The 26,705-nt window shown below is 39.3% G+C and overlaps 1 protein-coding gene across 2 annotated transcripts; it reads left to right on the top strand.

The window, feature by feature from the left end:
* Nucleotides 1-1,925: 1,925 nt before the first annotated feature.
* Nucleotides 1,926-25,058, top strand: zfr (zinc finger RNA binding protein). Of its 2 annotated transcripts, XM_047591462.1 has the most exons (20): nt 1,926-2,060; nt 2,236-2,317; nt 4,436-4,715; nt 4,988-5,126; nt 7,149-7,367; nt 9,347-9,579; nt 10,667-10,870; nt 11,053-11,371; nt 12,160-12,353; nt 12,432-12,551; nt 12,909-13,054; nt 16,023-16,188; nt 16,414-16,616; nt 17,111-17,261; nt 17,977-18,118; nt 20,054-20,151; nt 20,987-21,082; nt 22,896-23,007; nt 23,699-23,796; nt 23,943-25,058. In XM_047591462.1, exons 1-20 carry the CDS (start codon nt 2,024-2,026, stop codon nt 24,123-24,125), a joined length of 3,222 nt encoding a protein of 1,073 aa, XP_047447418.1. In that variant the 5' UTR covers nt 1,926-2,023; the 3' UTR covers nt 24,126-25,058. The 2 variants fall into 2 exon arrangements, 1 of the variants encoding a protein (XP_047447418.1); XR_007113234.1 differs by lacking the exons at nt 20,054-20,151; nt 23,699-23,796; nt 23,943-25,058 and having other exon boundaries at nt 22,896-22,952.
* The last annotated feature ends 1,647 nt before the right edge of the window (nt 25,059-26,705 follow it).

Here is a 26,705-nt window from a genome sequence, read left to right as displayed (position 1 = left end):
ATATACTCTTCTTTGTGTGAGTATCTCCTGGAAGATGTGTCACGCTGTAACGCTCTTCTCCCGATTTGGGCTCCAATCTCAATCGGGTCTTCAATAAAAGGGCACGTGATACTTTCCCAGTAGCTGATTGGCCGGTGGGTGGAGACTTTTATCGGATTCATTCAGATAAATCCTGAAAGTTATCCTGACCCGAAGCAAGTTTGCTGTTCAGAGTAAGCTACCATGGTAATGTAGCTTGATAGGAATGAATCCAGTTTTGTGATACCGGAAACCCAGGGTTAACCTTGAAGTTACCTCGCTAAACCTGTAATCCTGCTTCGTGATACAGGCCTCTGGTGAAAATGTCATGTCAATAGCACCTTTAGAAATTACTATGAAAAATTGTGATGTTTTCAATACTTATTTTACCTGCTGTATAAGCCTTCAGAGTGTCCAATAGTTCCTTTAATCTTGACTTGAATCTTTCAAGTGTGTAGTAAAATACTGTGATCGATAGTGTCAAATGCAGCACTGAGATCTAACAGGACGAGTAAAGACATGTCCATTGTCTAAAGCAGTGTATCTCAATTCCGGTCCTAGGGACCCACTGGCTTACGTGTTTTCGATGTTCCCCTCCTCCACCACACCTGATTCAAATGATCAGCTCGTCATTAAGATCTGTAGTGGCCTGATAAAGAGCCACTCATTTGAATCAGGTGTGTTGGAGGAGGGAAACATCGAAAATATGCAGGGCAGTGGGTCCCGAGGACTGGAATTGAGAAATACTGGTTTAAAGTAACTTCAACCAGAGCTGTTTCTGTACTCTAAAACCTCGCTGAACTCTTCAAACAAACCATTCTTGTTTAAATGGTCACAACTGATTAGCGGTAACATTTTTACAGATTTTTAGAAACAGAAGGAAAGTTGGATATTAGTCTATAGTTGGCTAAAACATCTGGGTCAAATAGTTTTTTTATTTTTTTTATTTTTATTTTTTTAAAGTAAAGGTTGGGTGGCTGTTGCCAGGCGGCTGTGACTCAGTAGAGCGGGTTGTCCAGACACCAGATGGTTAGTGGTTCCATCCCCAGAATGTGCCACATACCAAAGTGTCTGAGCAAGACTGAACCCCCAGTTGCTCCCAGTAGATGACACTGGTGTGTGCATGTGTGAGCGAATAGTTAGATGTGTCTGTGGCTGTAAAAGTGCTTTAAGTACCAATAGGTAAAAAAGTGCTATATAAAAGCAAGATCATGTAATTTACTTTACCTCCATCTTTTAACAGCAATCTGATAAGACTATAAAGATAAATTCATCTGGTTTGGTATATGGTGGTGTTAAATAATGGAAAAACCTCCTTGAACAATTTTGTTGGGATAGGATCTAGAAGATAAATTGATGGTTTAGAAGTTAAGTGAGCTGAGAATGATGTGCTGAGAGAAAGAGAGAAATATAATTTAGGTCTTGTAGACAATTTTAATGCCACTGTACTTCCCTACAATTGCAATAGTAAAGAAGTTCATAAAGTCATTACTGGAGGCTAAAGGCACAGATTGTTCTGGGATCTGGGATTGTTCTTGTTTTATTCTTTTATAATTATACCAGGGAACTAGCGAACTAGCCTCCTCCTCACTAAGCGATGTTGCTATATCATCCATATTCAAAGAGAGCACACCATTTATTTCTACCCTGTATACCTCAGAACTCGGTAGGCCTACCTCATTCACAAGTTATCTGGTCATTCCTAGCATCGCTATTAACACTGTACAAAAGCTTCTTCTGAGCTGGCGGCAGTTTTGCATTTCCATACACCCATACTGATTTATCAAGCATGCAATGTAAATCATTTAGACATAATTATTATCGTATTATCGCATATCAGACGTGTTTTTCTTTTTTAACCCCCACCCCTTTTTTTGGGCAGGGGAGAAGAATATTGTTTAGAGATGCGTATTTCGCGCATGCGCGAAGACAGCATTTCCGGGTACGCCATGTAACAAAAATAGACTGGTGTTGTACTCCCTCGTCGGTGAAATATACAAAACCAATGATTCCCATATGTCCAGTTGTTTCCTTCACCTACGGTGAGTCTCGTGAAAGACATATACAATATTTCATATAATCTACAAAGACTTGAGTATCTTCACGCGCGTTAGAGCAACGTTGGTATAGTAACGTTAATGTACAGTCACTAGACGGCTCATCTTAGCCGACCGCTAACGGTTAGCTTAGCGTTATTCTCTGTCTTGTCCTCCGCAGTGCCCAGCCGGCTTGGTGAAGATGCCAAAATGGCTACCGGCAACTACTTTGGATTTACCCATAGCGCTGCCGCCCAGTACAGGTAATGAAGCACAAGAGAATGTTGTATAATGTCAGCATAAATGATGTTAGCTGGGTGCATCCGCTGTGCAGTTGTACAGACTAAAGGATTTAAATTGCTTCCATTGTTCCATGTTGGGGGAGGGGGCGCTTATCCCTCTGGTACCACACACACACACATATGTATATACATATATATATATATGTGTGTGTGTGTGTATCACACTGATTATCTCTTCATCACATCACCTGTTATTGGTTGGGATATATTAAGCATTAAATGAACCGTTTTCCTCAAAGTTGATGTGTTAGAAGCAAGGGAAATGGGCAAGCGTAAAAAGCAGTGAAAAATGTCACTGACAGTATAGGCTATGTAATGAAATATTGATCATCTACTCTGTTTAGTTGAACACAAAGATGATACACTCGCAGGAGTTTAAAAAAGAAGACACACACAAAGATCCCAGGACTTTTGACGATGTGAAAGGGCACCAAAGGCGAGTCGCCCCGGGTCTGAAATTGCCGGGTTGACCCAGGATTTCGATGTGAAAGTAGTATTAGACAGCTTATCCCACTACACCAAGCAAAGTAGTCTGCTTTCTTGATTCCTCAGTAAAAGTAAATCCAAAGGAAAGATAACCTTCATTTCATTGTTTTGTCTTGAGCTTACCTTTTTTGCTCGGATTGAGTACTTCTTCTTTCTTCTTCGCTATCCCTGCTGTCTTACTGGAAGCATCATGACTTATTCTGTTGTTTGAATGGCAACAGGTAGATAAACAGATTCTACCTTCTGCCATCTGGTGGAAGAGTATTTAGTTGTTCTGCCCGTGTACTGGCATAGATGAACGAAGACTAAAGGTGTGCGTGCCTCACTTATGCATGCATGCATGCAATCTGTAGTTCTGGTAAGTGCCCTTCCTTAGGACACTTTTGATAGATTGCTTACTGCAGACTGGTAACACCCCAGAAGAGTTTCTGTTTTGTAGATGCTCTGACCAGGATGTCTAGCCATCACAATTTGGCTCTTGTCAAATCTTTATGCTTGCTAATTTTTCCAGTAAGGATTCACTTACTGTCTATTATATCCCACCCACGAACAGGTGCCGTGATGAAGGGATAATCAGTGCTATTCACTTCAACCGTCAGTGGTTATAATGTTATACCTGATCCGTGTGTGTGTGTGTGTGTGTGTGTGTGTGTGTGTGCACTTGTACAGCTATCTTTTTGTGGACATTTTGACTGGTCCTCGCTTCATTACAAGGCTGTTTGAGGGTTAAGACTAAGTTTTACGAAGATCACAGTTTACAGGTTATGGTTAGGATTAGGGTTTAAGCACTCAATTGAGATGGGTAGGGTAAGGGGATAGGGATTGCATTACATAAATGCCTTTCCTAACAAAGTCATACAATAAGTGTGTGTGTTAAAGCTGCAGCAAACAATTTTTTTTTATATCGATTCATTTGTTAATTCTAAGTTATTCAACTAATCTATAGATGATTTAAAAAAAAAAAAAATCTGTAGTCTATTTTCTGAGTTGTTGATTGTAGCAAAACTACTCTAGCTAAGATGCTAAGATGTGGCATTCAATGAACACATTTATGAAAGGCTAAAAAAAAGTATTAGCAATTAAATCTAATCATAGTAAACAGTTGAATTACCATTTTAACTGTGCTTTAAGCTCTTATAAAGTTAAGCTAATTCACATTGTCTTTTTTTTGACCATCCCTCTTAAAATAATTTTAAATCTCCATGGTGCTTATGAGTTCAATTCAGTTTTATTTAAATAGCGCCAATAACAATAGAAATTGTTTCAAGACACTTTATAAAAACTGGCCTGAAACCTCCAGAGCAAGCCTGAGGGCGACAGTGGCAAGGAAAAACTCCCTTTTAACAGGAAGAAACCTTGAGCAGAACCCAGCTCAGACGGAGGAACCCATCTGCTGAAGACCAGCCAGGTAGAAACAGAGAAGATGGAGAAAAATGCAGAACAGGAGGAACAGATAAACAAACTTCTGTCATAGATACATATATCAGGCTGAAGGAAACGCATACAATCTCTTAATATAAACCATACACTACAGGTGTAATTTACTCTCTCACTCTCTTTCTCTTTTGGTTTTCTTTTGCTTATTATTACCAGCCAGCAGCCAGCTGCAGGGGTAGCATACACACATCCCACTACAGTGGCAAGTTACACTGTTCATCAAGCACCTGTGGCGGCACACACTGTGGCAGCAGCCTATGCACCCACTGCAGCTACAGTTGCTGTAGCAAGGCCTGCACCTGTAGCTGTAGCTGCTGCTACTGCTGCAGCTTATGGGGGATACCAGCCAACCCACGCTACTACTGATTATGGTTATCCTCAGCGGCAGCCTGAAGTCCCTCCTCCACCACCACCTGTCACATCACAGAACTACCAGGTATACGACAAGGTTTTGTTGTCCAAGGCTCCTACACAGATTACAAACAACTTGATTTTATCACTTTTCATTGTAATTTCATCATTTGATTTCTAATTTTACAATGATGGCAACTACAGTGAACTATAGTCAGTGAATACTGAACAATAATTTTGAAAGGATTTTGGAAGTTTGATTTTGGTTTCAGCTTGCATTTGCTTACCAATTCAGACACAGGAGCCAGGGAATGAGCCACCAGCCTTGAAACTCTGTTTTGCTGCTTTCTTTTGCAGGACTCTTACACCTATGTCCGGTCCACAGCTCAAGCTGTAGCTTATGACAGTAAGCAATATTACCAACAACCCACTGCTACAGCAGCTGTTGCTGCTGCACAGCCACAACCCAGCGTGGCAGATTCTTACTACCAAACAGGTATGCTGAATATACACTTAAATCATGTTTAATTTATTCATATTTCCCACGTTCAGACAACAAATGTAGTGACATCTTTGTCTTGCATGATGTCACTACATTTGTTGTCTGTTCAACTGTCTGACATGAGTGGAAGTAATCTTTGTCTTGCATGATTACTTCCACTCATGTCAGACAGTTGTCAAGTTTCTCACTACAGGCGGGAGTCTTTGTGCCATAGTTAGCTGTAAAAAAAAAGAATAATTTTTTTTTTAACAGATTTAAGATTGTTCTTTAAAGCGAGACACGGGAAAACACACCATTTTTGATCAATTTTGAGATTTTTTGCTATTTTGCTTCATTAACATGTCTTCTATCAAACTAAATTGTCCAAATGCTCTACCCCGACATATGAGGTACCATTGTGAAGGTCTTAATCTTCTGCAGAAGTCCGTCGGGTCCAAATATGGTCACATCCTTTGTATTGGCAACCAGTCGTGAAAGTAGAAAGGCCGTTCTGAAGCTGTTCTGCCGGTTTGTGTTTATCTGCAAGGGACATTTAAAATTTATTGAAAAACCAAGAATGAAGTCTCCTCTAAGAAGAAAATTACAGCTCAAATTAGCAAGAAAAGTTAAGGAAACGAAGCATGAAGAAGAGGAGAGGGGAAGTCAGACTTACCCATACCAAACCTTACAGATTTGTTCCCTAACTACATTCTGCAGGTATTTACAGAGTGAATTTTTCATATATCATTCAGAGCCTGATTTATATAACATTTCTAATTCATGTCATGTCATGTTTTTTTTTTTTTTTTTTTTTTAATGTTTACAGTATTTTGTGATTTATGGGGTGATATAAAGAGATATCTAAAATTCCCCTCTGTAAATACCTGAAAATGAAACAAGGATTTTGAAACTTAATCCATTATTCAGATTTTTGTTCTGGAAATTTACCCTATTCACCTGTAGTGTCTCGTCTTAATATTAACCCTGAAATCAGAGGTCCATCAGTGAGCAAGCAACCCAGCCCAGATCCAGCAAAAAGGGGCCAAATAATGACATTAACATCTTCATGTTTCTTGTTTCATGAGGTTCTTGACGCCGTAGTGCTGAGTTGTCCCTGAACATAACATGATGGACTCCTCTGTCCACAAAAAATTTCCCCAATAGCCTTCTGGCATGTCCACATGAGAAATTTCACAAATTTCAGACAGGTACATGTTCTGTCTGGAGAGCAATGGCTTTTCCCTTGCCACTCTGCCATGCTAATTATGAGAGTCGCAGTACTTTTAAGCTGCAATGTAGTAATTAGCTATGCGTTCATGTTATTTTCATGGGAACTGAAGATGAATCTGAGATGAGTCTTTGAGAAACTGGTATTGACTGACCTGATGGACCACACAGGCTCGCTTTATTGTACAGCTTTGCCTTTCATGGGACAAGAGCCATATTTGGTGACATTTTAAATAACATCCCAGTACCAAACCGAATAAAATTTTATTGGTTTCACAGGTGCAGAATATTCCTTTTCCCAAACCGATTGAAAGTCATATAAACGGTTAATCAGAACAAACTCTGGCTCTGTTCTGTCTGTGCATGCTATGTCTTGACGTAAATGCGTGGTGATGTTCGAGTGAAATTTCCTCAACTGGTTTGCGGCGAGTTTGTTTTTAATAACAACTAGACATTATCGCACTCTTAGAGGTCAGAAGAAATAGAAATTTGGAACAAATGTCACATGTGTGTAAAACAGCTGTTCCGATTAAAAGTAGAGGTACATGTAAACATCAGATTAGAACAGATCACCTCACATGTAAACAGTTGACCTGACACCTTCAATCAGAATGTTTTCAATCAGATAGAGAAAAAAGTCTCCATCTAAGCCTGGCTAATGAGTGCCCTATAAAGGGTTAAGGGGTCATCAACATGGAACACATTTTGAATGCATGCAAGTCAGAACAGAAAAAAACTCATTGTCTGTCTTATCTGATTTGATTGTTTGTTCTTCCTTAAGTATTTATGCCATATTTTATGTCTATCTAGCCCCCAAACCAGGATATAGCCAGGGGGTAACATCATACACCCAAAGCCAACAGACTCGACAGGTGACTGTGATAAAGCCAGCAGCTCCCAGTCCAGCCTCATCCACTTTTTCTATCTACCCTGTGACATCCACTGTCCAGCCTGTGGCAGCTGCAGCTTCAGTAGTCCCTTCTTACTCCCAAAGCCCAACATACAGTACAAATGCTGTCACCTACTCTGGTAAGATAATGCTCTGACAACAAATTGCTTACCACGTGAAATTTGACACAACATTTTTTCATAGAAAAAATAGAAAACAGATTTTTGTATGTTGATTTTTTGTCACCGCCATAGACTGAAGTCTTTATTGAAGTCGATATTGAACAACTCTTGGACACAGTTGTCTTGGGAAGTTTTATCCAACACTACTGACCATATAGGAACATACATAAGACAATGACATCTTATTTATATATACAGTGGGGCAAATAAGTATTTGATCCCCTGCTGAATTTGTAAGTTTGCCCACTTCCATAGAAATGATCAGACTCTGGTTTTTATGGTTGTTTACTGGTTATGGGTATAGACAGAATATCAGTCGAAAATGCATAAAAAAACACACAATCTAAAAGTTATAAATTGTTATGTATTTTATTAAGGGAAATAAGTATTTGATCCCCAAGCACAACACAAGTCAGTACTTTGTAGAGAAACCTTTGTTGGCAAGCACAGCGATGAGACGTTTCTTGTAGTTGGTCACCAGGTTTGCACACAGCGCAGGAGGGATTTTGGCCCATTCATCTTTACAGACAGTCTCTAAATCCTTCAAGTTTCTTGGCTGCCTCTTGGAAACGCGGAGCTTCAGCTCCCTCCACAGGTTTTCGATCGGGTTAAGGTCTGGAGACTGACTAGGCCACTCCATGACCTTAATATGCTTCTTCTTGAGCCACTCCTTTGTTGTCCTGGCAGTATGTACCCTGTGTACCCTGTACCCTTTGCTGAAAAACAGCCCCAAAACATGATGTTTCCACCTCCATTCTTAACCGTGGGTATGGTGTTCTTTGGGTCATACTCACGTTTTTTCATCCTCCAAACACGGCGGGTCGAGTTAATGCCAAATAGCTCAACTTTGGTTTCGTCAGACCACAGCACTTTCTCCCAAGCCTTCTCTGAGTCATTTAGATGTTCACTGGCAAACTTAAGGCGGGCCTGTACATGTGCCTTCTTGAGCAGGGGGACCTTGCGGGCACTGCAAGAGTTCAATCCATAACGGCGCAGTGTGTTGCCAACTGTTTTCTTGGTGACGGAGGTCCCAACTGCTTCCAGATCATTAACAAGCTCCTGCCGTGTTGTTTTAGGCTGCTCCCTCACCTTTCTCATCATCATCCTCACTCCATGAGGCGAGATTTTGCGGGAGCTCCAGACCGAGGACAGTTGATGGTCCTTTTATGGGTCTTCCACTTGCGAATAATGGCACCAATAGTTGTCACCTTCTCACCAAGCCTTTTGCTGATGGTTTTGTAACCTATACCAGCCTTGTGCAGGTCTACAATCTTGTCCCTGACATCTTTTGACAGCTCTTTGGTCTTGCCCATGGTGCTGTAGAAGTTGGAATGTAAGAAACTGATTCTTAGAGCAGGTGTGCTTTATATACATGACGAGTTAAGATCAGGAGTATTGGTAATTAGTTGACTGAGCACAGCTGTGTGCCACATGCGCACCAGCCAATCTGTAGGAGCCTGAATTCTAAGTGAATTGTTGGGGATCAAATACTTATTTCCCTTAATAAAATACATAACAATTTATAACTTTTAGATTGTGTGTTTTTTATGCATTTTCGACTGATATTCTGTCTATACCCATAACCAGTAAACAACCATAAAAACCAGAGTCTGATCATTTCTATGGAAGTGGGCAAACTTACAAATTCAGCAGGGGATCAAATACTTATTTCCCCCACTGTATAGTATTTGGAATCGGACTGAAAGTGTTCTACACAGCGCCAAGACCCTCAATATGTGTTAGTTGAGGCTATAAACTGTTTCAGAAAAGCCTAAGCAGAACTTTACATTGAGTGCCCGCTATAAAATGCTAAACGTTATTTCCATAATACCAGAAGAACGTTAGAATGTTAGCAAGTTAACCAAAAGTTACCAGAAAAGGCTATAAATGACAATAGTGAGCAGGTTTTAAGTAGACACCTGCTTTATATTTTACAGGAACGTCATACTCTGGCTATGAAGCAGCAGTTTACTCAGCAGCCTCAAGTTACTACCAGCAGCAGCAGCAGAAGCAAGCAGTGGCAGCTGTAGCAGCAACGGCAGCTTGGACAGGAAATACTTTCACAAAGAAACCCCCCTTTCAGAGTAAGCAGCTCCGACCCAAGCAACCGCCCAAACCCCCTCAGATCCACTATTGTGATGTCTGTAAGATCAGCTGTGCTGGCCCCCAGGTGAGTTTACTAGCACAAGGAATTTTGTAATCAAGTATTGAGTGCATGCACATAAACTTTTTTTTAATCTAATTTGATCCTCTTCGCTATGGTGCCTATTTCCATTCCATTTGATTGATGCGATTTTGGCATTTTATATTCCTTTTCGTAATTTAAATAAAAGATAAGCACAGATACATGGAATTGGTATAATTGTTTTCAAAAATGTTGAGATGCTGTGTAAAAGGTTTAAATCTGTATCACTGAAGTAAGGGTGTTGCCCTTTTCCAAATTCAATTTAATTCAATTGGCAATTTATTTTATTCATGTGGCGTCAATAACAATAGAAATTGTGTCAAGACTCTTTACAAAAACTGGCCTGAAAACACCAGAGTAAGCCTGAAGGCATCAGTGGTGAGGAAAAAAACCCTTTTAACAGGAAGAAACCTTGAGCAGAACCCAGCTCATATGGAGGGAGATAACAGAGAAGATAGAGAGAAAAGAAGAGCAGGAGAAACAAGATAAACAAACTTCTGTCATAGATACATACATCAAGCGGAAGGAAACACATAGACTCTAATAATACAAGATAAAGCCGATGATCTTATGTGGTAGCTTGAGACAGATCATGGGCAGGTGAAGAACTGTTCATCCAGGTAGGAGTGGACAACTCCAGGCCATGAAGACTGGCGCCGGTTGATGAGACCATAACAATAGATAAAGTTTAGAACTCCACAGGTCAGATATTCAGCACTCCAGGCCAGATACCCTCACAAGAAGATGGAGGGGAAGGGAAAAAGTGAGACAGTGGTTAGTAATGGAAAACAAATTATAAGAGATTAGAGGACAGGAGCTTGGTGCCAGAGAAGAGAAAGTAGAGGACACGTCCTCAGTGCATCGTCCCACAGCAGCCTAGGCCTACAGCAGCAAGGGATGGTTAAGGACTGATCTTAAAAATAGAGAGAGTAGAAGAGACCCAAATGGTCAGAAATTACAGACTTTTTCGTAGCTGTAATTTCATAGCATGAAATGTACACACAATCTTTAGTTGACATATACTTGTCAACCATTGTGATTATTAATTACTTCCTCCCTCCGAACATTGAAGACTTACAAGGAACATCTGGAAGGCCAAAAGCACAAGAAGAAGGAAGCAGCGTTGAAGGTTTCCCAGAGCAGCAACAGCAGCAATAGTGGTGGAGGTGTATTGGCCCGCAATGCTCAGAACCAGCTCCGCTGTGAACTGTGTGACGTTTCATGCACTGGTGCCGATGCCTATGCTGCCCATATCCGTGGAGCCAAACACCAAAAGGTGAGATATCACGTTAGATGTAAGAGGAAGAAATGCGAAAGTCCTCATTGTAATCGCTCCTGTTGAAGTCGCGTTTTGTCTTTTTCTTCATCATCGTCAGTGTAGCAAAAATTGCAGTTATTTGATACCAAAGCTTCTTTCAGACCTGCAAAAATCTCTGCACACTGAATTCTGTTTTCCAGGTTGTGAAGCTTCATACCAAACTTGGTAAGCCCATTCCTTCTACTGAGCCCAGCATGGTCAGCCAGACGTCATCCTCTACCACAGCTGCCCCAAACAAGACCACCACGGCAGCCCTGAGCAGTTCCAGCACCACCAGCTCTCTGTGCGTAACTGCGCCCTCCTCACTTGGCACAAGCTCCAGCACCCCCTACCTGAAAACTATCAACGTAGTTGGCAGTGGTGTTGCAGGTGTCAAGAACCCATTAGCCAACAGCCTATCTGCTGTCAACGCTGCCTCCGTTGGAAAGAAAGTCAACACACCCAAAATCAATTTTGTTGGTTAGTAAGCACATTTACAGTGGCCCTCACTTGGTTCTTTTCGAAAGATTATAAAAAATTTTAACAAGTAGTTTTGCAGAAGTATAGTAATAATGGTTGTCTATTGATAACCAACAGATGGTGAAAGAAACTTTATTGAGAGAACAAACCATTAAGATAAGATACTGTTGGATTGGCTGTTTCACCTTTTTGTAGTCATGGTCAATATTAGAAAAATAAAATAGTCAACTGTATGGACTTTGCATGTTCTCCCTGTGTCAGCGTGAGTTTCAGGGTACTTGGGTTTACCTCTCACCCTCCAAAGACATGCTTGTTAGGTTAATTGATGATCCTCGCCTGATTAAAGTGGTTGTGTAAGATGAGATGATATAAATGATTGCATAATCACTTATTGCATTAAGTTCAGCCCCTTCAGGTCAGTATTTTGTAGATGCACCTCTGGCTGCAATTAGAGCAAGTCTGTGTGGGTATGGCGCAATCAGGCTGGACACTGCAATTTTTCCTCTATTCTTCATTGCAAAGCAGTGTGTGTGCAGTGTTTGGTGGTCACCAAACAGCATCTAGTCTGATGGCAAAAAGCTCAATTTTTCTTATTTCTTATTTATTTATCTTTCTTATTTTTAAGAAGGAAGGAATAAAGGAATAAATCCTTCTTATAGGTATTGTAAGAGCATCCTTTATTTAACCCACAGTGGGAATTGTTGTATTCTTTTTTATCATTTTTTTATTTACAATTCTTTAGACTTTCACATTATAATTGGTGACATTGTCTAACTTCTCAAATGCAGGGGGAAATAAGTTACAGACTACATCTAAGATGGAAGAGACCAGAGGAGAGACCAAAGTTGAAGCTTCTAAACCGGCAGCGTCCTCTACAGGTTCTCAGGACTCCAAGACCGAAGTTTTAGATTCTCTGTCTACATCAGCCCTGGCTGCATTGCAGAGTGATGTTCAGCCTGTTGGTCATGACTATGTTGAAGAAGTAAGTTTTGACTCATACGCTGTGCTTACAGAGCAGAAATGCAGTAAAACTTGAGACAAACGTGTACCACTTTCAAAGGTCCGAAATGATGAAGGCAAAGTCATCCGCTTCCATTGCAAGTTGTGTGAATGCAGTTTCAACGACCCAAATGCAAAGGAAATGCATCTTAAAGGTCGGAGGCATCGCCTACAGTACAAGGTTTGCAACTGACATATATTGCACCGTCTGCATGAACTTTAATACACATTGATATATTTATCAAGTATATAAAGCATCCCATATCACACATTTGAACAACATGAGTTATCATTAGAATGTAAATAAACTATCCTGCTTTATCTGGGGTATGCGAGCTGCATTTTGCTGATGGACCGCAATTTCACACTCTGTGGTTAAGTGTTGACATAAAGCCGGTATTTCATATTTACCATTCTGACACTAGAGGAGCTGAAAATGGGACTGAATTTTACATTTATGGCTGACATACAGCTTCCATTCTGTGTTTTCTTTATTGTGTATTATACCCTTGAAATCTTTACATGTATTGTTTTGTAGAAAAAGGTAAATCCAGATCTGCAGGTAGAAGTTAAACCCAGCATTCGTGCCAGAAAAATTCAGGAAGAGAAGATGCGAAAGCAGATGCAGAAAGAGGATTATTGGAGACGAAGAGAAGAGGAGGAACGCTGGAGAATGGAAATGAGGTAAGGATATGGTGTTCGCTGAAAGAAATCAAGTATCTACACCACTATGGGCTGTTGCCAAATGCTGTCTCAGAAGCAGTATGATTAGCACTCTAATAACAATAACAGGTGTTATTTTATCGCGTCTTTCAGTGATGTTGAAACATGGGATTCAAAACTTCCAAACTACTTGGATATGTTTAGTTTACAACCATTGCTGCATTATGAATAGAAAGCCAACATGCGCATTGCAGGTATTCTCCCTGATAGACTTATTGAGTGCCCTGAAGCCTTTGTCATAACAGTTAAGTTCCCACTTGATTTTTCAAAAAAAATAGTTTATTTCGTTACAATACTACTAGCAGCAATATCGTTGCTTTTAATGCAAACCAGTGTTGACTGCATGTGTTTTCTTGCAGGTAAAAATGGTTAACAGAGAAAGAACAATAATATATTAAGATATAAAGAGTTAGTCATTGTCATTATTGCTTCATTTAATCTAGATGGGTGTTGTGTTATTAATCTTTGATTTATTTATTGATATTGATTTTTATTTTATTTCATTTTAACTGTTGCAGTTTGGATAAGGACTGGAAGGTTGTTTCAGCATCTGAAGTGTTTTGCTATTATTTTTATAGAGAGTAGATGAGGTTGAAAACTTTCACAGCCTGCTACAAGTATTGATACCTAGATGTTTAATGTTGCTCGTTTGGATTGGGACAGAGTAGTCTTCAGTCACAGAATCCCAGGCATTCTCTGTCAGGTAGTTTGGTTGACTTGTTTCGATTTATTATGCAATTTGAGATTGCGTTTATAATGTTTAAGACACATTTTTTTGTCAGCATTTTTTTGTCAGCTCTACCAGGGGACCACATGGGGCCGCAAACTTTCTAACCAGTTATATAACAAAAATCCTATATTAAATAAGACCAAAATTTGTGCATATGGGTGTTTTTTTTCCCCGACCAACATACATCATAGTATCTCAATATTTCATGCTCAAATGCATGTATGAAGATTCCGTTCTTCAACAACAAAGGGTTTGAAAAAGCAAACAAAAAAACCCCACATACTTTCATAAATAAAATTTACCATTCAATGATGCAAACCAATCAAAGATAATATCTTTCCGGCTTTACCTGTTGGTTATTGAGTTTTCTTTTTGCTGTGTTTTTTTGCTGTGGCTTGACCTCTCTTCCTCGATCGTCTTTGGTTGTTTAACAGCGGCTTGCCATCAGCATTATGGGGCATTATTGCCATACTATGCTCTATCGCCACCTACTGGCCCGGGGTTCTTTTGCGCTGATGGAGAAGACCCGGTGGATGCACTGTGAGGCCAGGCCTGCCATCTAGCGGTGTGCTTATTTTGTGCACACCATTGATACTACAAATCCCAAATGCAATCGCTGAACTGGGATCAGGCAGATACGTCAATCAAGTTTTTTTTATGTTCATTGTATCAGTAGAGCAGAGCAGCTTCTGAAGCTCCATCAGTCCATACAGTTAACCGATAAAAGCTCAAGCCACAAGCATTAGAGCACAAAATACTACAATATGGCAACACATGTCAATACAAAGACTAATAATGCTGCTAATTTTGTCAGAGAGAGGCTAATCGGTTAGCATACTGATCCACGACAGCACACGCAGCAAACAGAAAATTAAAAATATAAATGACAACATGTCTGTGAAGGTTCTAAGTCATCCAGGTCATGGTAATCCAAAAAAGCGTTGAATAAGGTCAGCTGGACTTGAGTTTGAATTGAGTTGAGTAATTAGTGACCCCAGTTTCTGGTCAAGCAAGTTTTCGGGTGGGTGTTACCCACAGAGTTTATTCCTATTTAAACCTCAATTTCCCACTAGTTTATCAGAACTGAAGAAGCTACTCGGATGAGTGGCGGAACGTCTTCAAGAAATTCTACAAGTCCAGCTGACCTTATTCAACCCTTTTTTTTAATAAATGACAACACCACTAAAGCGAAAAACCAGTCGTTAACACATAAACACTAACGTACTATACACTGTATAGTAATCACCACGTTAGCCACCCTAGTCTCCCTTCATTCTGGCCTTCTGGCTCTAAGTGTGTGTTCACCTGGTTTTTTTGTGTGTACATCGGTGTGAAGCTCTGTCCATCGTAAAACAGAGAGCAAAAGAGAAGCGGAGATACACAACGATGAAGAAAAAGAAAAATGAAATGAAATACATTTGATTAACTTAGGTCAGTAACCTCATTATTTATTAAAAGAACACGCTCCAGATGTGTTCTATAGCAGTGGTTCCCAACCTAATTTTGTTGAATTGCTCCTGCAAGTTGTTGCAAAATGTCAAAATGGATAGAGTTGGAGTCCATGTCTGATTCTCCAATGAATTGTGAAGCTTTGTGACAAAACTCCATTTGTGTTCATTGTGGCCAGTGGTGAAGTGTATAGTGAGATTTTATTTTCACTGCTACAGCATTCCTCTTCAAAATAACATTGTCAGACCCAGTTTAATAAATAATCTAAACCTTGTTGTGTGGGATTTCAGTATGTAAGAGAGAGACTCCTCAGCTTATCAAAAAAAAACTACTATGCTAGGTAGCAATGCACACATAACAAACAGTGTTATTTGTTGTTCTGAAAAAGCGGTAGGTTCCATTACAGAAAACAGCTGGTTGTTTATACAAGATGCTGTGGCTCCCCAAAGTTGGTGCAGTACGTGTTATTTTAATAAAGCTATGCTTGATATTTGAGACTGAAATACAGTTATATTTATATAGGACCAACACAAAGTGCCATCACAAAGTGAGATTGAGGTTGATTGGCCCTAATAAAGAGGAGAAGGGGGGAGACAAGGCACACATGGAGCAAGCAGATAAATGTATAGATGCACCTGGATAGAGCATACATGACATAAGGGTTAACAAGAGCACAAATGCAGTGAGTTGTCTATACCCGAGGTGAGTAGGATGCACACTGACAATTTTAGCTGTGGTTTACATTTTCAGGAGATACGAAGAAGACATGTACTGGAGACGGGTTGAGGAGGAGCAGCATCACTGGGAGGATAGACGTCGTGTGCCTGATGGAGGGTATCCACAAGGTCCTCCTGGTCCTCCTGGTCTACTTGGAGTCCGACCTGGCATGCCTGGCCTGCAGCCTCAGGGTCATGTGGTAGGGCTTTGACTGTTGGTTACAGTTTGATTCAGTATATCGGCTGACACTATACGTATGACAGTATGAATGAAATTCTAATTCATATAATGCAATAAATATCTGCATTACAGTTGTTTTTTCTTTTTTTAACATTTAGCTTTAATGCATTTCACTTCAACTCTGTGTCTTTTGAGTCTTGTTTGAGGTGTAAACCTGAACCTATAATCAAATTTTGTCTTTCAGCCTCCACGTCGGCCTGATTCTTCAGACGACCGCTATGTAATGACCAAACATGCAGCCATCTACCCCTCTGAGGATGAGCTTCAGTCCATACAGAAAATTGTGTCAATCACAGAACGTGCCCTCAAACTGGTCTCTGACATAATTACAGACCAGGACAAGACCACCGAAGAGGATCAAGAGAAAAAAGACCCATCTAAAGATAGGTGTGATATCTGGACTAGGATGTTAATCGTTTATCAAAATATTTTTTTCCCACAATACGCACATATTATGGCTGCAACAAACTGGACAGGTGAATCAGTGGTTCTGTGCCAATGTATCATAATAGTCCAAATAATCCAAAATAACATCAAATATCTGGGTACTGAACATAATAGGAATACAAATTACACTATGATTAAACAAATATACGTGTTACAGAATACACTGTGAATATGCATCAAGGGACCTGTCTAATGATGAAACAACCCCTTTGCTTAAAACAATAAATATGACTTAATTTACAATATGGTATTGTCCTGTAGTAGCTGTAAAAATTGGTTCAAACTATTCTTGCCAGTGGTTATTGCTGGTTACATAACGAAAAATTGTCAACCCTGTCTGTTTTTTGCCATTCATCTCTCATTAGCTGTTTACTTTTTACAGTACTTTTTACTGTTTATTTGCTCTTCTTTATCATCCTTGTGTAACCGTCTAGAGCCCTGAAAGGAGTGATGAGGGTTGGAGTTCTGGCCAAAGGCTTACTTCTTCGCGGGGACAAGAATGTGAACCTGGTGCTGCTCTGCTCTGACAAACCCACAAAAGGCCTCCTCACCAGCATTTTGGAACACCTTCCCAAACAGCTAACAGTACTGTCTTTACAAATATCACCCCACAGTTCTCTTCTTCAGTGGCAACTGAAGTCTCAACACCTTGATAATTTTATATAGAAGCTTTGGAGTTTCAAGTTTCTGTGTCTTGCCATGGGAAAAAAAATCACAAAAAAAGTTTTTCCCCTATTTCATAAGTTTATTAAAATCTTTGTCCTGAACACATTTTGACCACTAATTTTGAATCAACACTAGTGCCCTCAGCATTAAGTGTCTATCTTATGTGACATGCATTATCTGATTGCATAAAATTTACATGGCATGTGCTACACATGATATATATACTGCATTAAGGGTGCTCCAATCAATTATCATAATGCACCTATATCGTTTAACTGGCAAGCGCTTTAATGACCAATCAGAAAAACTGATAAGATGATGCAAGAATTGTGAGATAATTTCACAACAAATGTCCAGAATGGACTCAAGTGCCAGATATGCAGTCTGCTGGACTGGAAAAGCAGACTGCAAAATCTTTTTATTTATTTTTTATTTTAAGCTGCTTCAGTCAGACCCGGTAATTAACATTGGCTGATGGCGCTACCTGCAATCAATGATTGGCTACAAAAATGCAGATCGGAGCACCCATATACACCAAAATATATGGGGGGAAATGTCATCTAGCTGCGTGTAAAATAGACTTAATCATGGTACATGTGCATCTACACCTTTTTTTTTTTTTTTTTTTTTTCAGATTTTAACACCAGAAAAATATGAGGTCAAAGGATGTGTCCAGGAAGCAGCCATTATTCTGACATCCTGTACCGAACCAAAGATGCAAGTGACAATCACACTGACTTCACCTGTCATCAGAGACGAAAATGGCCGGGATGGAGGTTGGAAAACAAATCACATCCTTTCCTATTATACCTTTTGTCTTTCTTCTGTCTATGAAATCAGTTTCAGTATCTTGGTTGAAACCCTGAAGAGCATGTCCTGCTGGCACGCCACAAAGAGTGTTTTGTTGGTCTTTAAGATAATTCTGGCAAGTCTTCATGCATGACTGGTCTGGAAATGACGGGGCAAGAACAAGGTCATCATATTTAATACATTTTGTGTTCCTTTAGGGTTTGTTGTGAAAAGAATATGAGCTGCAAACAATGATTGCATTTCTTTAAATATCGGATACTATTGGTTACATAACCTGCCTCCACTGTTCTGTGGCAAACACCCAACCTGTTTGTTTGCTCAGTCAATGCTCTGTCTGATTACAATTGTAAAAGATGAAAGTGGCATGTGCCAGCAGTAATGCTCTTGCTCTTTTTTGCTCTGTAACTCTTGCCTCTCAAATGCTGTCTTTATTCTTTAAACAAAGCATGGTCAGTGTTTGCATTGTGTTAAGTTTAGTTATTCCCAAGTGAGATTCTGTTTTGTTTCCTGTGTTCCAGGGGATTGTTTCCATATAAATGTTGACTACAATCAATGGCAGACATGCATTTTTCTCCAAATTGCCTTTGAGATGAAACAAAAAATCTATTCCTACAGAAGATGAACAAATTGACAACAGGAGGTCCTTTCCTAAATGAAGATTTGGCTTAAATCATAGGACATTGGATGTAATTTTCCCACAGGAAACAAATCTTCCTTTTGTGTACTGGTAAACAGTTCACCATGCTGAGGTCCCCTTCTCTGAAGTGCTCCCCTGAGTTGATTGACATCTTTTTGCACACCAGACTCAAAATTGATCTCAGTAGAAGATAATTTTAGACTGATTCAGCATAAAGCGTCCATTTGACTTCACAGACAATGGAAAGATGATGATAAATCATTTGAAAATTTCAGATTTTCACTTAATTGACCGTGCAAAGATGACGATAAACAATGAGCTGTATTGTTTTAAAGTCTGTTTTAAATTATTCTTAGGGGGGTATTGTTAAAAGTTCAGGAAAGAAGGCAAAGGAATCTTTGGTTGCACCTGACTACAGCCTTTGGTATACAGTTATTACTGGGGCCTTATTCCAACTTACTGATGTTAGGTATGCATGCAGTGATATCCTAACCTCTTTTTTTTTCTCTGGTAGTTACCATGTTTTGTTTTCTCTTTCTGCAACCATTGCTTCCTCCTTTTCGATATTTACAGTTAATACATACCAGCAAAAAGACCAGCAACCACAATTATACTGCTTTGAAAACACTAAAAAATCTAGTACATTTTCTCATCAGAGGTTCCATAGGGCCAACTGCTTCGGAAGGATTTTTGACCAAGGTTATCTCACATCCCAAAAACATTGCCACACCTACTGTTGCCATGCCACTTTTTATCAGGTCATTTCCTATAAGCCATTTTTCAACACATTCAACACGCTAATGTTGTTATAGAACCGCCTGTCTGTCCCAGCTTTGATGCTATGGTCTACTGCAAATCAAAATTTCTACATTATTTATAAAGGTAATGATTAGCACAATTGCCTGATAAAATGGTATTGGCTTCAAAAAATTTGCCCGAGTTTAGCTTGACTGAAGTATTTTTGGTTTCAAAACACATCAGTCTGTTGGTCTATTTGAGTCAGTAAGTTTATAACCACTGTAAACAATATTATAAGTTAACACTTTGTATATTTTATTTGTATCTAATCACTACTTAACTCTACTCAAGTTTGTTTTTTAAAGTTGCCAGGATTTTTGAAATTACAAACTAAGCAACCAGTTGTTGGTTGTCAGGATAGGAGACATTGGTATGTGTGGCAATGTGTTTGTTCTTTGCCAGCCTTGCTGACCTGGTCAAACACCCATTCCTCATCACCATTTTGACACTTCAAATCCATTTTTAGATGTAACCTCGGGTATGGTGAAAGACCCAGCGGACGTCTTGGACAGGCAAAAATGCCTTGACGCTCTGGCTGCTCTGCGCCACGCTAAGTGGTTCCAGGTTCGGAACATCATTTACTTTTTTATTGTAGCCTTATGAGATGAATTATGTATTTGTTTATTCATTTATTTGTATTTTACACATTTGTATTTTACAATCAACAGAAAAACACTATTTGAAGTAAAAAACTAAATATTCAAGGATGCCACCTGTTACAACAAGGATCTGGTTAATAGCCATTGTATGTACTGATTATGATTCAAGTTAATCTGAATCGTTCATATGAAAAAAATTTTTGCAAAGACCTGGTGTCCTTGTATTCTCTGTTCAATTTTCCAAGTTCTGCATAATAGTTACATGTGATTCCATAAGGCTGCACAATAACTTGCACAAGGTTGTGCCATCAAGAAGTGCTTTCATGTTCAACGTTTGTATTGTTTTATTCTATATATTTTTGTAGAATGGGGATTGAGAGAAAAGGGAATATCTGAGTAGTTTCCTGTGATTCTGCTACCTCAGCAAAAGCACAGGCAAAGTAAAGCAGATTTCCGTGCCTCTTTCAGTCCCTATACTCTCCTCTCAGATGGACTTGTACTTTTAAGTACCTGTTTGTGAGATACATGGATAAATCTTGGGTCAGGGTTTAGAAGATGGCAAGAAAAGAACTAATTTCTTGTGCATCTTGCAAACTTTGAACTCTCTTACTAACTGTGAGGTACAAGACTACTGGGAATGGCAGCTGATTGCAAACTGTGATGGCTTATACACACACAAAACCATACTCAAGCTTCCATTATGCACAGTAGTATTTGGACCTCTATGATCAAACTCATTTACTTGTTTGGTCCATCTGTCACTGTGTCATTCCATAAACCTAAATTTATTGCACCAAAAGGCTAGAGCCAATGGCCTTCAGTCCTGTGTGATCATCATCCGAATCCTGCGAGATCTCTGTCAGCGAGTTCCTACATGGTCTCCCTTCCCTGGATGGGTAAGTATATTATCCATCCAAATATATTACCCTTTAACAGTATTTAAAGATGATATGTGGGACCACAGCAATTTAGATGTTTTCCCCTTTTGTGATTTTTAATTTTGTGATATTTTGTGATATTTATTTTTAAATGATTAATTTAAAACCTACACACAAACTACACTATATTGCCAAAAGTATTTGCTCACCTGCCTTTACACACATGAAATTAAGTGACATCCCATTCTTAATCCTTAGGGTTTAATATATATTATCCAGAAGCACATTTGTAAGGTCAGATACTGGCTCCTAGTTTCTCTCCAATTCATCCCAAAGGTGTTCTACTGGGTTGAGGTCAGGACTTCTTCCACAACAAACTTGCTCATCCATGTCTTTGTAGACCTTGCTATGTGCACTGTTGTGAGGTCATATTGGAACCCCAAACCCCCCAAGCTCTTCCCAAAATCTCTTGTTATGCTAAAGCATTCAGAGTTCCTTTCATTGGAACTAAGAGGCCAATCCCAGCTCCTGAAAAACCAGCCCACACCATAATCCTCCTTCACCAAACTTCACACTTGCCACAATGCAGACAAGTACCGTTCTCCTGACAACCACCAAGCCCATCATATTGCCAAATGGAGAAGTGTCTCTACTGCTCTAGAGTCCAGTGGTAGTGTGCTTTACACCACCACATCAGATGCTTTGCATTGCACTTGGTGATGTATGGCTTGGATAGTGCTGTTCAACCATGAAGTTTGGAGGTTTGTCATTTTACGTGGCCTGCCACTTTGTGACTCAGTTGCTGTCGTTCCCAATCACTTCCACTTTACATCATTGACTGTATATACTATGGACAAACCCATCGTGACATCACCCATTGGATTCTGAACCTCAAAAGTGATGCCCGAAGTGGGAGGAGCCCACTGTCTCCATATTGGATGAGCTTTACTCCACCCACATGCGGATATTCCAAATATGGACGTAGGGTGTCGTGTCGGAAGTTGAGACTTTTCTGAATTTTAAATCACTATGCTCAAAATTCGACTTTCTGAATGTGGGCCTTGTCCCAGTTTACATGCAACGGAGAGACTCAAATAACTAACGAGAACATGTCCTCTTCCTCCATGCTAGGTGGTGATATGTGTCTTGTCAGCAGGTTATTACGGCCCCTTTTCCGGTTGACCTATTACGTCATATAATAAATAACTGGAGTCATTCATGCGGCAAACCGGCATTTCAGACAACAAGATGGATAATAATTCAACTTTTTTAATCTTGTACGTATTGTTTCTGCCATGTTGCTGCTCAGGTGTTTACCTCCATCTTCTACGACCAGCCTTCTTGGATATTTTTATACATACAGCAGCTCAGTGGTTGTGGAGCATGTGCACAATCATAGTCTAGTTTAACTCCAATTAAGGCATATACATGCCGGTGAACATCAATTTCGATCGATCAACAATCACATTATCTGGGTGTCTTGGTCAGATAAGAAGAAAATTTTAGTCGGAGTAATGCACTTAAGTTGTCCAGTTATTCGGATAGGTGAGTGAATACTTTTGCCATTATAGTGTATTTGTCACATGTGTGCCATTATAAATTATATGTGGTATAAAGACAAATTAGAAAAGGATATAAACTTAGAATTATTGAGTGAAGAGGCATTGTACTGGGGGTTTAGCAATACAGTTGTAAAGCACAGCACTAGACAGGTAAGATGTTTTCTTATGCATGATAATTGTTTTTAGTAACTTCATTTTACACCACATAAAAAACATTACATGACGTTGGTTGCAGGCATCTAAGTCATTTTCACCGTTTACTTTGTCAGGCCATGGAACTACTAGTTGAGAAGGCAATCAGTTGTGCTTCTGCTCCACTCAGTCCAGGTGATGCACTGAGACGTGTCTTTGAATGTATTTCTTCGGGGATTTTACTTCCTGGTAGGATATTTTTTCATTTTTCTTTTGCACTGATTAGTGTTATTGTTATATTTCCTTATCCTTTTGACTAAACTCAAGTCGTTGTAGTTGCCAGTTCATTAGGTACACTCTTGAAAACAATTGTGTTCTAATGTAACAGTCCTGAACAAAATTTTTAGCTTCATGAAGATATGGAGAGAGTTGTTAATTCAACTTTTTTCATTTTGGAGATCGTAGTTTGTGGTGCTATTGAATTGTGTTATACGGACACATGTTTCTGTTATCATGACAACCCATTTTATTTAGTGGCTAAATAACAGAAACACTTCAGTGTTTAATTCAATCCAGTGTAACAGCACCACAGACTGCATTCTCCATAATGGTCAGATAGTTGTATTACCACCTTTCTAACACTGTTCTAACATCACCTGAACACCAAAATAGTCATTCCCATTTCCCAGAAGGATTGATTTTTTTTTGTCAAACTGAGTACTTGACCTTAGACCAACATACTGTGTACCATAACGTGTGTGATACCACATGCCTGTAAACCAATGTGTACATTATGCATTTTAGTGATTTTTATATATCAACTGTAAACTGTTGGTGAATTCAGACTTTCCACAGATTAATTGTAGATGGATAGATGTCTGATGTATTCATTGTAAATGTGATCAAATATAATCTAATGAAGTCTGATTTGCTTTAACAGGTGGCCCAGGATTGTTAGATCCTTGTGAAAAGAAGTCTGTTGATACCCTTGCACCTATGGGAGAACAACAAAGAGAGGATATTACCTCAAGTGCCCAAGTAAAATAACTTGAATTATATATAAACTACCGTACCGTATCTTTTTACATCTGTTGTTTCTTCTTTCCAGCAAGCTTTCACCACATGTCAGATGTGACTGTCTTTGTTTTGTTATTAAATGTAATTTACTATGTGTCTTTATACAGTTTGCTCTGAGACTGCTGGCTTTCCGTCAGATCCATAAGGTTTTGGGTATGGATCCTCTGCCACAGATAAACCCTCGCTTCAACATCCGCAACAGTCGCAAACGTCGCCGTGACAACAGTGATGGGACAGACAGCTTTGAGGGTGAAGGCAAAAAAGACAAGAAAGATTTTGACGGTTTCTGAGCGTCTTCAATATTAATTTAAAGTCTCTTTACAAAAATGTACTAGAATGTTGTATTCCTGTTCCCTGTGTACCGGCAAATTTTTATTTTTAAGCTACAAATGTATCAGTGTAATTATAACCTCTCTTTGGTATTACACAAAGGAACATCTGTGTGTGCATTGTTTCAGTTGTAGATATGTTGGGGCTTAGACCTTTACATTCACGTGCTCCTTTAATTGAAGTGTTGTTGGCATTGGTTTAAGCTTCTGTAACTCCATTCCTCTGATCATTGTTTCTGTTGGAACTGAAGTTGAGGGGGTGGATGAAGATCAGAAGCCAGACCATGATAAATTTTGATCTCTTCATTCTGTGTAGTTGCATTCAGAAATGGGCTATTGTTGTTACATTTGTGAAGCAGAAATTTAGCCAACTGTAATTTCACTTTATTTTGAGCATAACTTACTGTGCTTGAGCAAGTGACGTTTGATGACGTGGTCTGGTTATGTTTTGTGCTAAGCTACACTTAAAAGACCAATGGGGCATTGTACACATTCAGAAGAATTTTAGCTGTTGCTACATGTTTGTTAGTGTTGAAGTTATTAGCCCTAAAATGTTTGTTTTTATTTTTTTTTTGTTTTTTTTTTGCATATACATATAAGTAAACAGAAGTTATATAATTAGAAATTGATAAAACAAAGGAAAAAGTGGTTTTGTTCACATTGCTTACTATTTAAGTTTTTACCTGCCTTGTCTGGTTTATAAGGACCTTTATTTGCTTGCTTGCCTGCTTCTAACTTGGTTATGTCCTAAGTTATGTTCAGTAGTGGAAATAGGAATGCAAATTATGGAGGGGTAGTAATGTTGTAGGTTCTGTTGTGAATGCTTCCAATGCTCTACATTCTTTCTGCTTTACAGATCCAGTAGAAAAATAAATATGTTTCCAGTTAGAAGAATTGTGCATCTACAGCATTGTGTAATTACATTGGTTTCTCTCACTGTGCAAGGTAGAGTGAATATAAAGTCAGTTTTACATTTAATGTAGACTAAAAGTGACACATCTAGAGAGAATAAAATATGAAAAGCAGAATAACATTGCGTAAATGTACATACCCTTTTATCCCTGATTAAGTGGCTGTGTTCTGAATCAACCACTCATCAAGTTTGTCTAATGGTACACACCAGTCTTCACTGGAAGTGAATTAACAGCTGACATTTGAAATTAATCCAAGTGTTCTCGGATGGACTACAGAAGAGACAAATCAACTCATCGATGCATCCCCTACTGTGGGCGATCAGTTGCAATATAATCACTAAACCAAAGAACAGTGGTTTTTGACCAATCTAGGTCAGAAGAATTGACGTTGCCACAGCACTGTGGCAGCTGAGAGCACAACATAGCAGTTTTTAGTGAAACTTGTAATACACACTTACCTGACAACTAACAACAGAACTAACCAGAAGAAGCAAAAACATGATCATAGATACACTGGTGATCAAAATTTGAGAACGATTTAAAAACAACAGTTTTTTTCTGAAATAATGTCATCTTCACTGCTCAACAGTTGAAGGAGGTTTTGTCGTGTCTATACCATGCTACTAGAACACTTTTTCCACAAGGCATTTCAACAAAAAACATTATGTAACAGAAAACACACTGATCGAAATTAGAGATCACTTTCAGATACCTCCCAGTTATTGGTGTTAAACTGGCACCCGGTGCTAATTCCCTTGATTATCTGTCAACCCCTATTTAACTGTCAGCCTAACTTCCAGTTTCTAAAGTGACTGTAAGCCTCCGGCAGCAGCTTGTCCAGATGAAGGCCAAAGGGATGACCCTATCAGCCATAGCAAGACAAGTTGGTCGATACAAATCTGTGATTTCAAGAATATTGAATCTTTACAACATCACAAACTCAAGTCCCCCAAGAAGGCTGGTCGTCCACAGAAGACAAATACAATTGAGGACAGGATACTATGGAGGATCTCAATGGGCAGTCGTTTCCTCACTGCAGCTGGAATTGCTCGCTAGTTCAGTGCTGGACAGGGTAAGGATCTGTCTCGTCATACAGTGTCTCGACATTTAAGAGCATTTGGACTGAAAGCCCACTCTGCAGTGACCAAACCTCTCATTAGCAGAAAGAATCAAAAGGCTAGACTAAGCTTTGCTGAGGAGCATGTTTTCTGCGGCAGGAGTTGGGCCTCTTATACAGCTACATGGCAGAGTGAATGCAAATGTTTATCAGACCCTACTTCAACAACATATGGCCTGTACACTTCCTACTAATTGCTGACTGTTGCAGCCTTCAGAAAATTTAGTTGTAATCTTTTTCCATGCTGCAGTCATTATTGTTCTCTAATTTTGATCAGTGTTTTCTGCTTTATAATATTTTTTTGTTGAAACTCCTTAGTTATTTTGTGGAAAAGGTGTTCTAGTAGCATGGTATAGACACGACAAAAAGTCCTTCAACTGTTGAGCAGTAAAGATGACATTATTTCAGAGAAAATCAGTTTATTAATCGTTCTCTAATTTTGATTGCCAGTGTATACCTGGAATAACCTGCCATTCTGCCATGTTGGTAAAACTGGTGAAAACTGCTAGC

Source organism: Mugil cephalus, chromosome 8, assembly GCF_022458985.1.
Source record: "Mugil cephalus isolate CIBA_MC_2020 chromosome 8, CIBA_Mcephalus_1.1, whole genome shotgun sequence".
Lineage (NCBI taxonomy): Eukaryota > Metazoa > Chordata > Actinopteri > Mugiliformes > Mugilidae > Mugil > Mugil cephalus.
This window is presented reverse-complemented; position numbering and strand designations above follow the sequence as displayed.

Coding starts and splice junctions, on each gene's coding strand:
- zfr (XM_047591462.1), top strand. CDS start 2,024: ATGATTCCCATATGTCCAGTTGTTTCCTTCACCTACG. Junction 4,716..4,987: donor TCACATCACAGAACTACCAG/GTATACGACAAG, acceptor TTTCTTTTGCAG/GACTCTTACACCTATGTCCG. Junction 7,368..9,346: donor AAATGCTGTCACCTACTCTG/GTAAGATAATGC, acceptor TATATTTTACAG/GAACGTCATACTCTGGCTAT.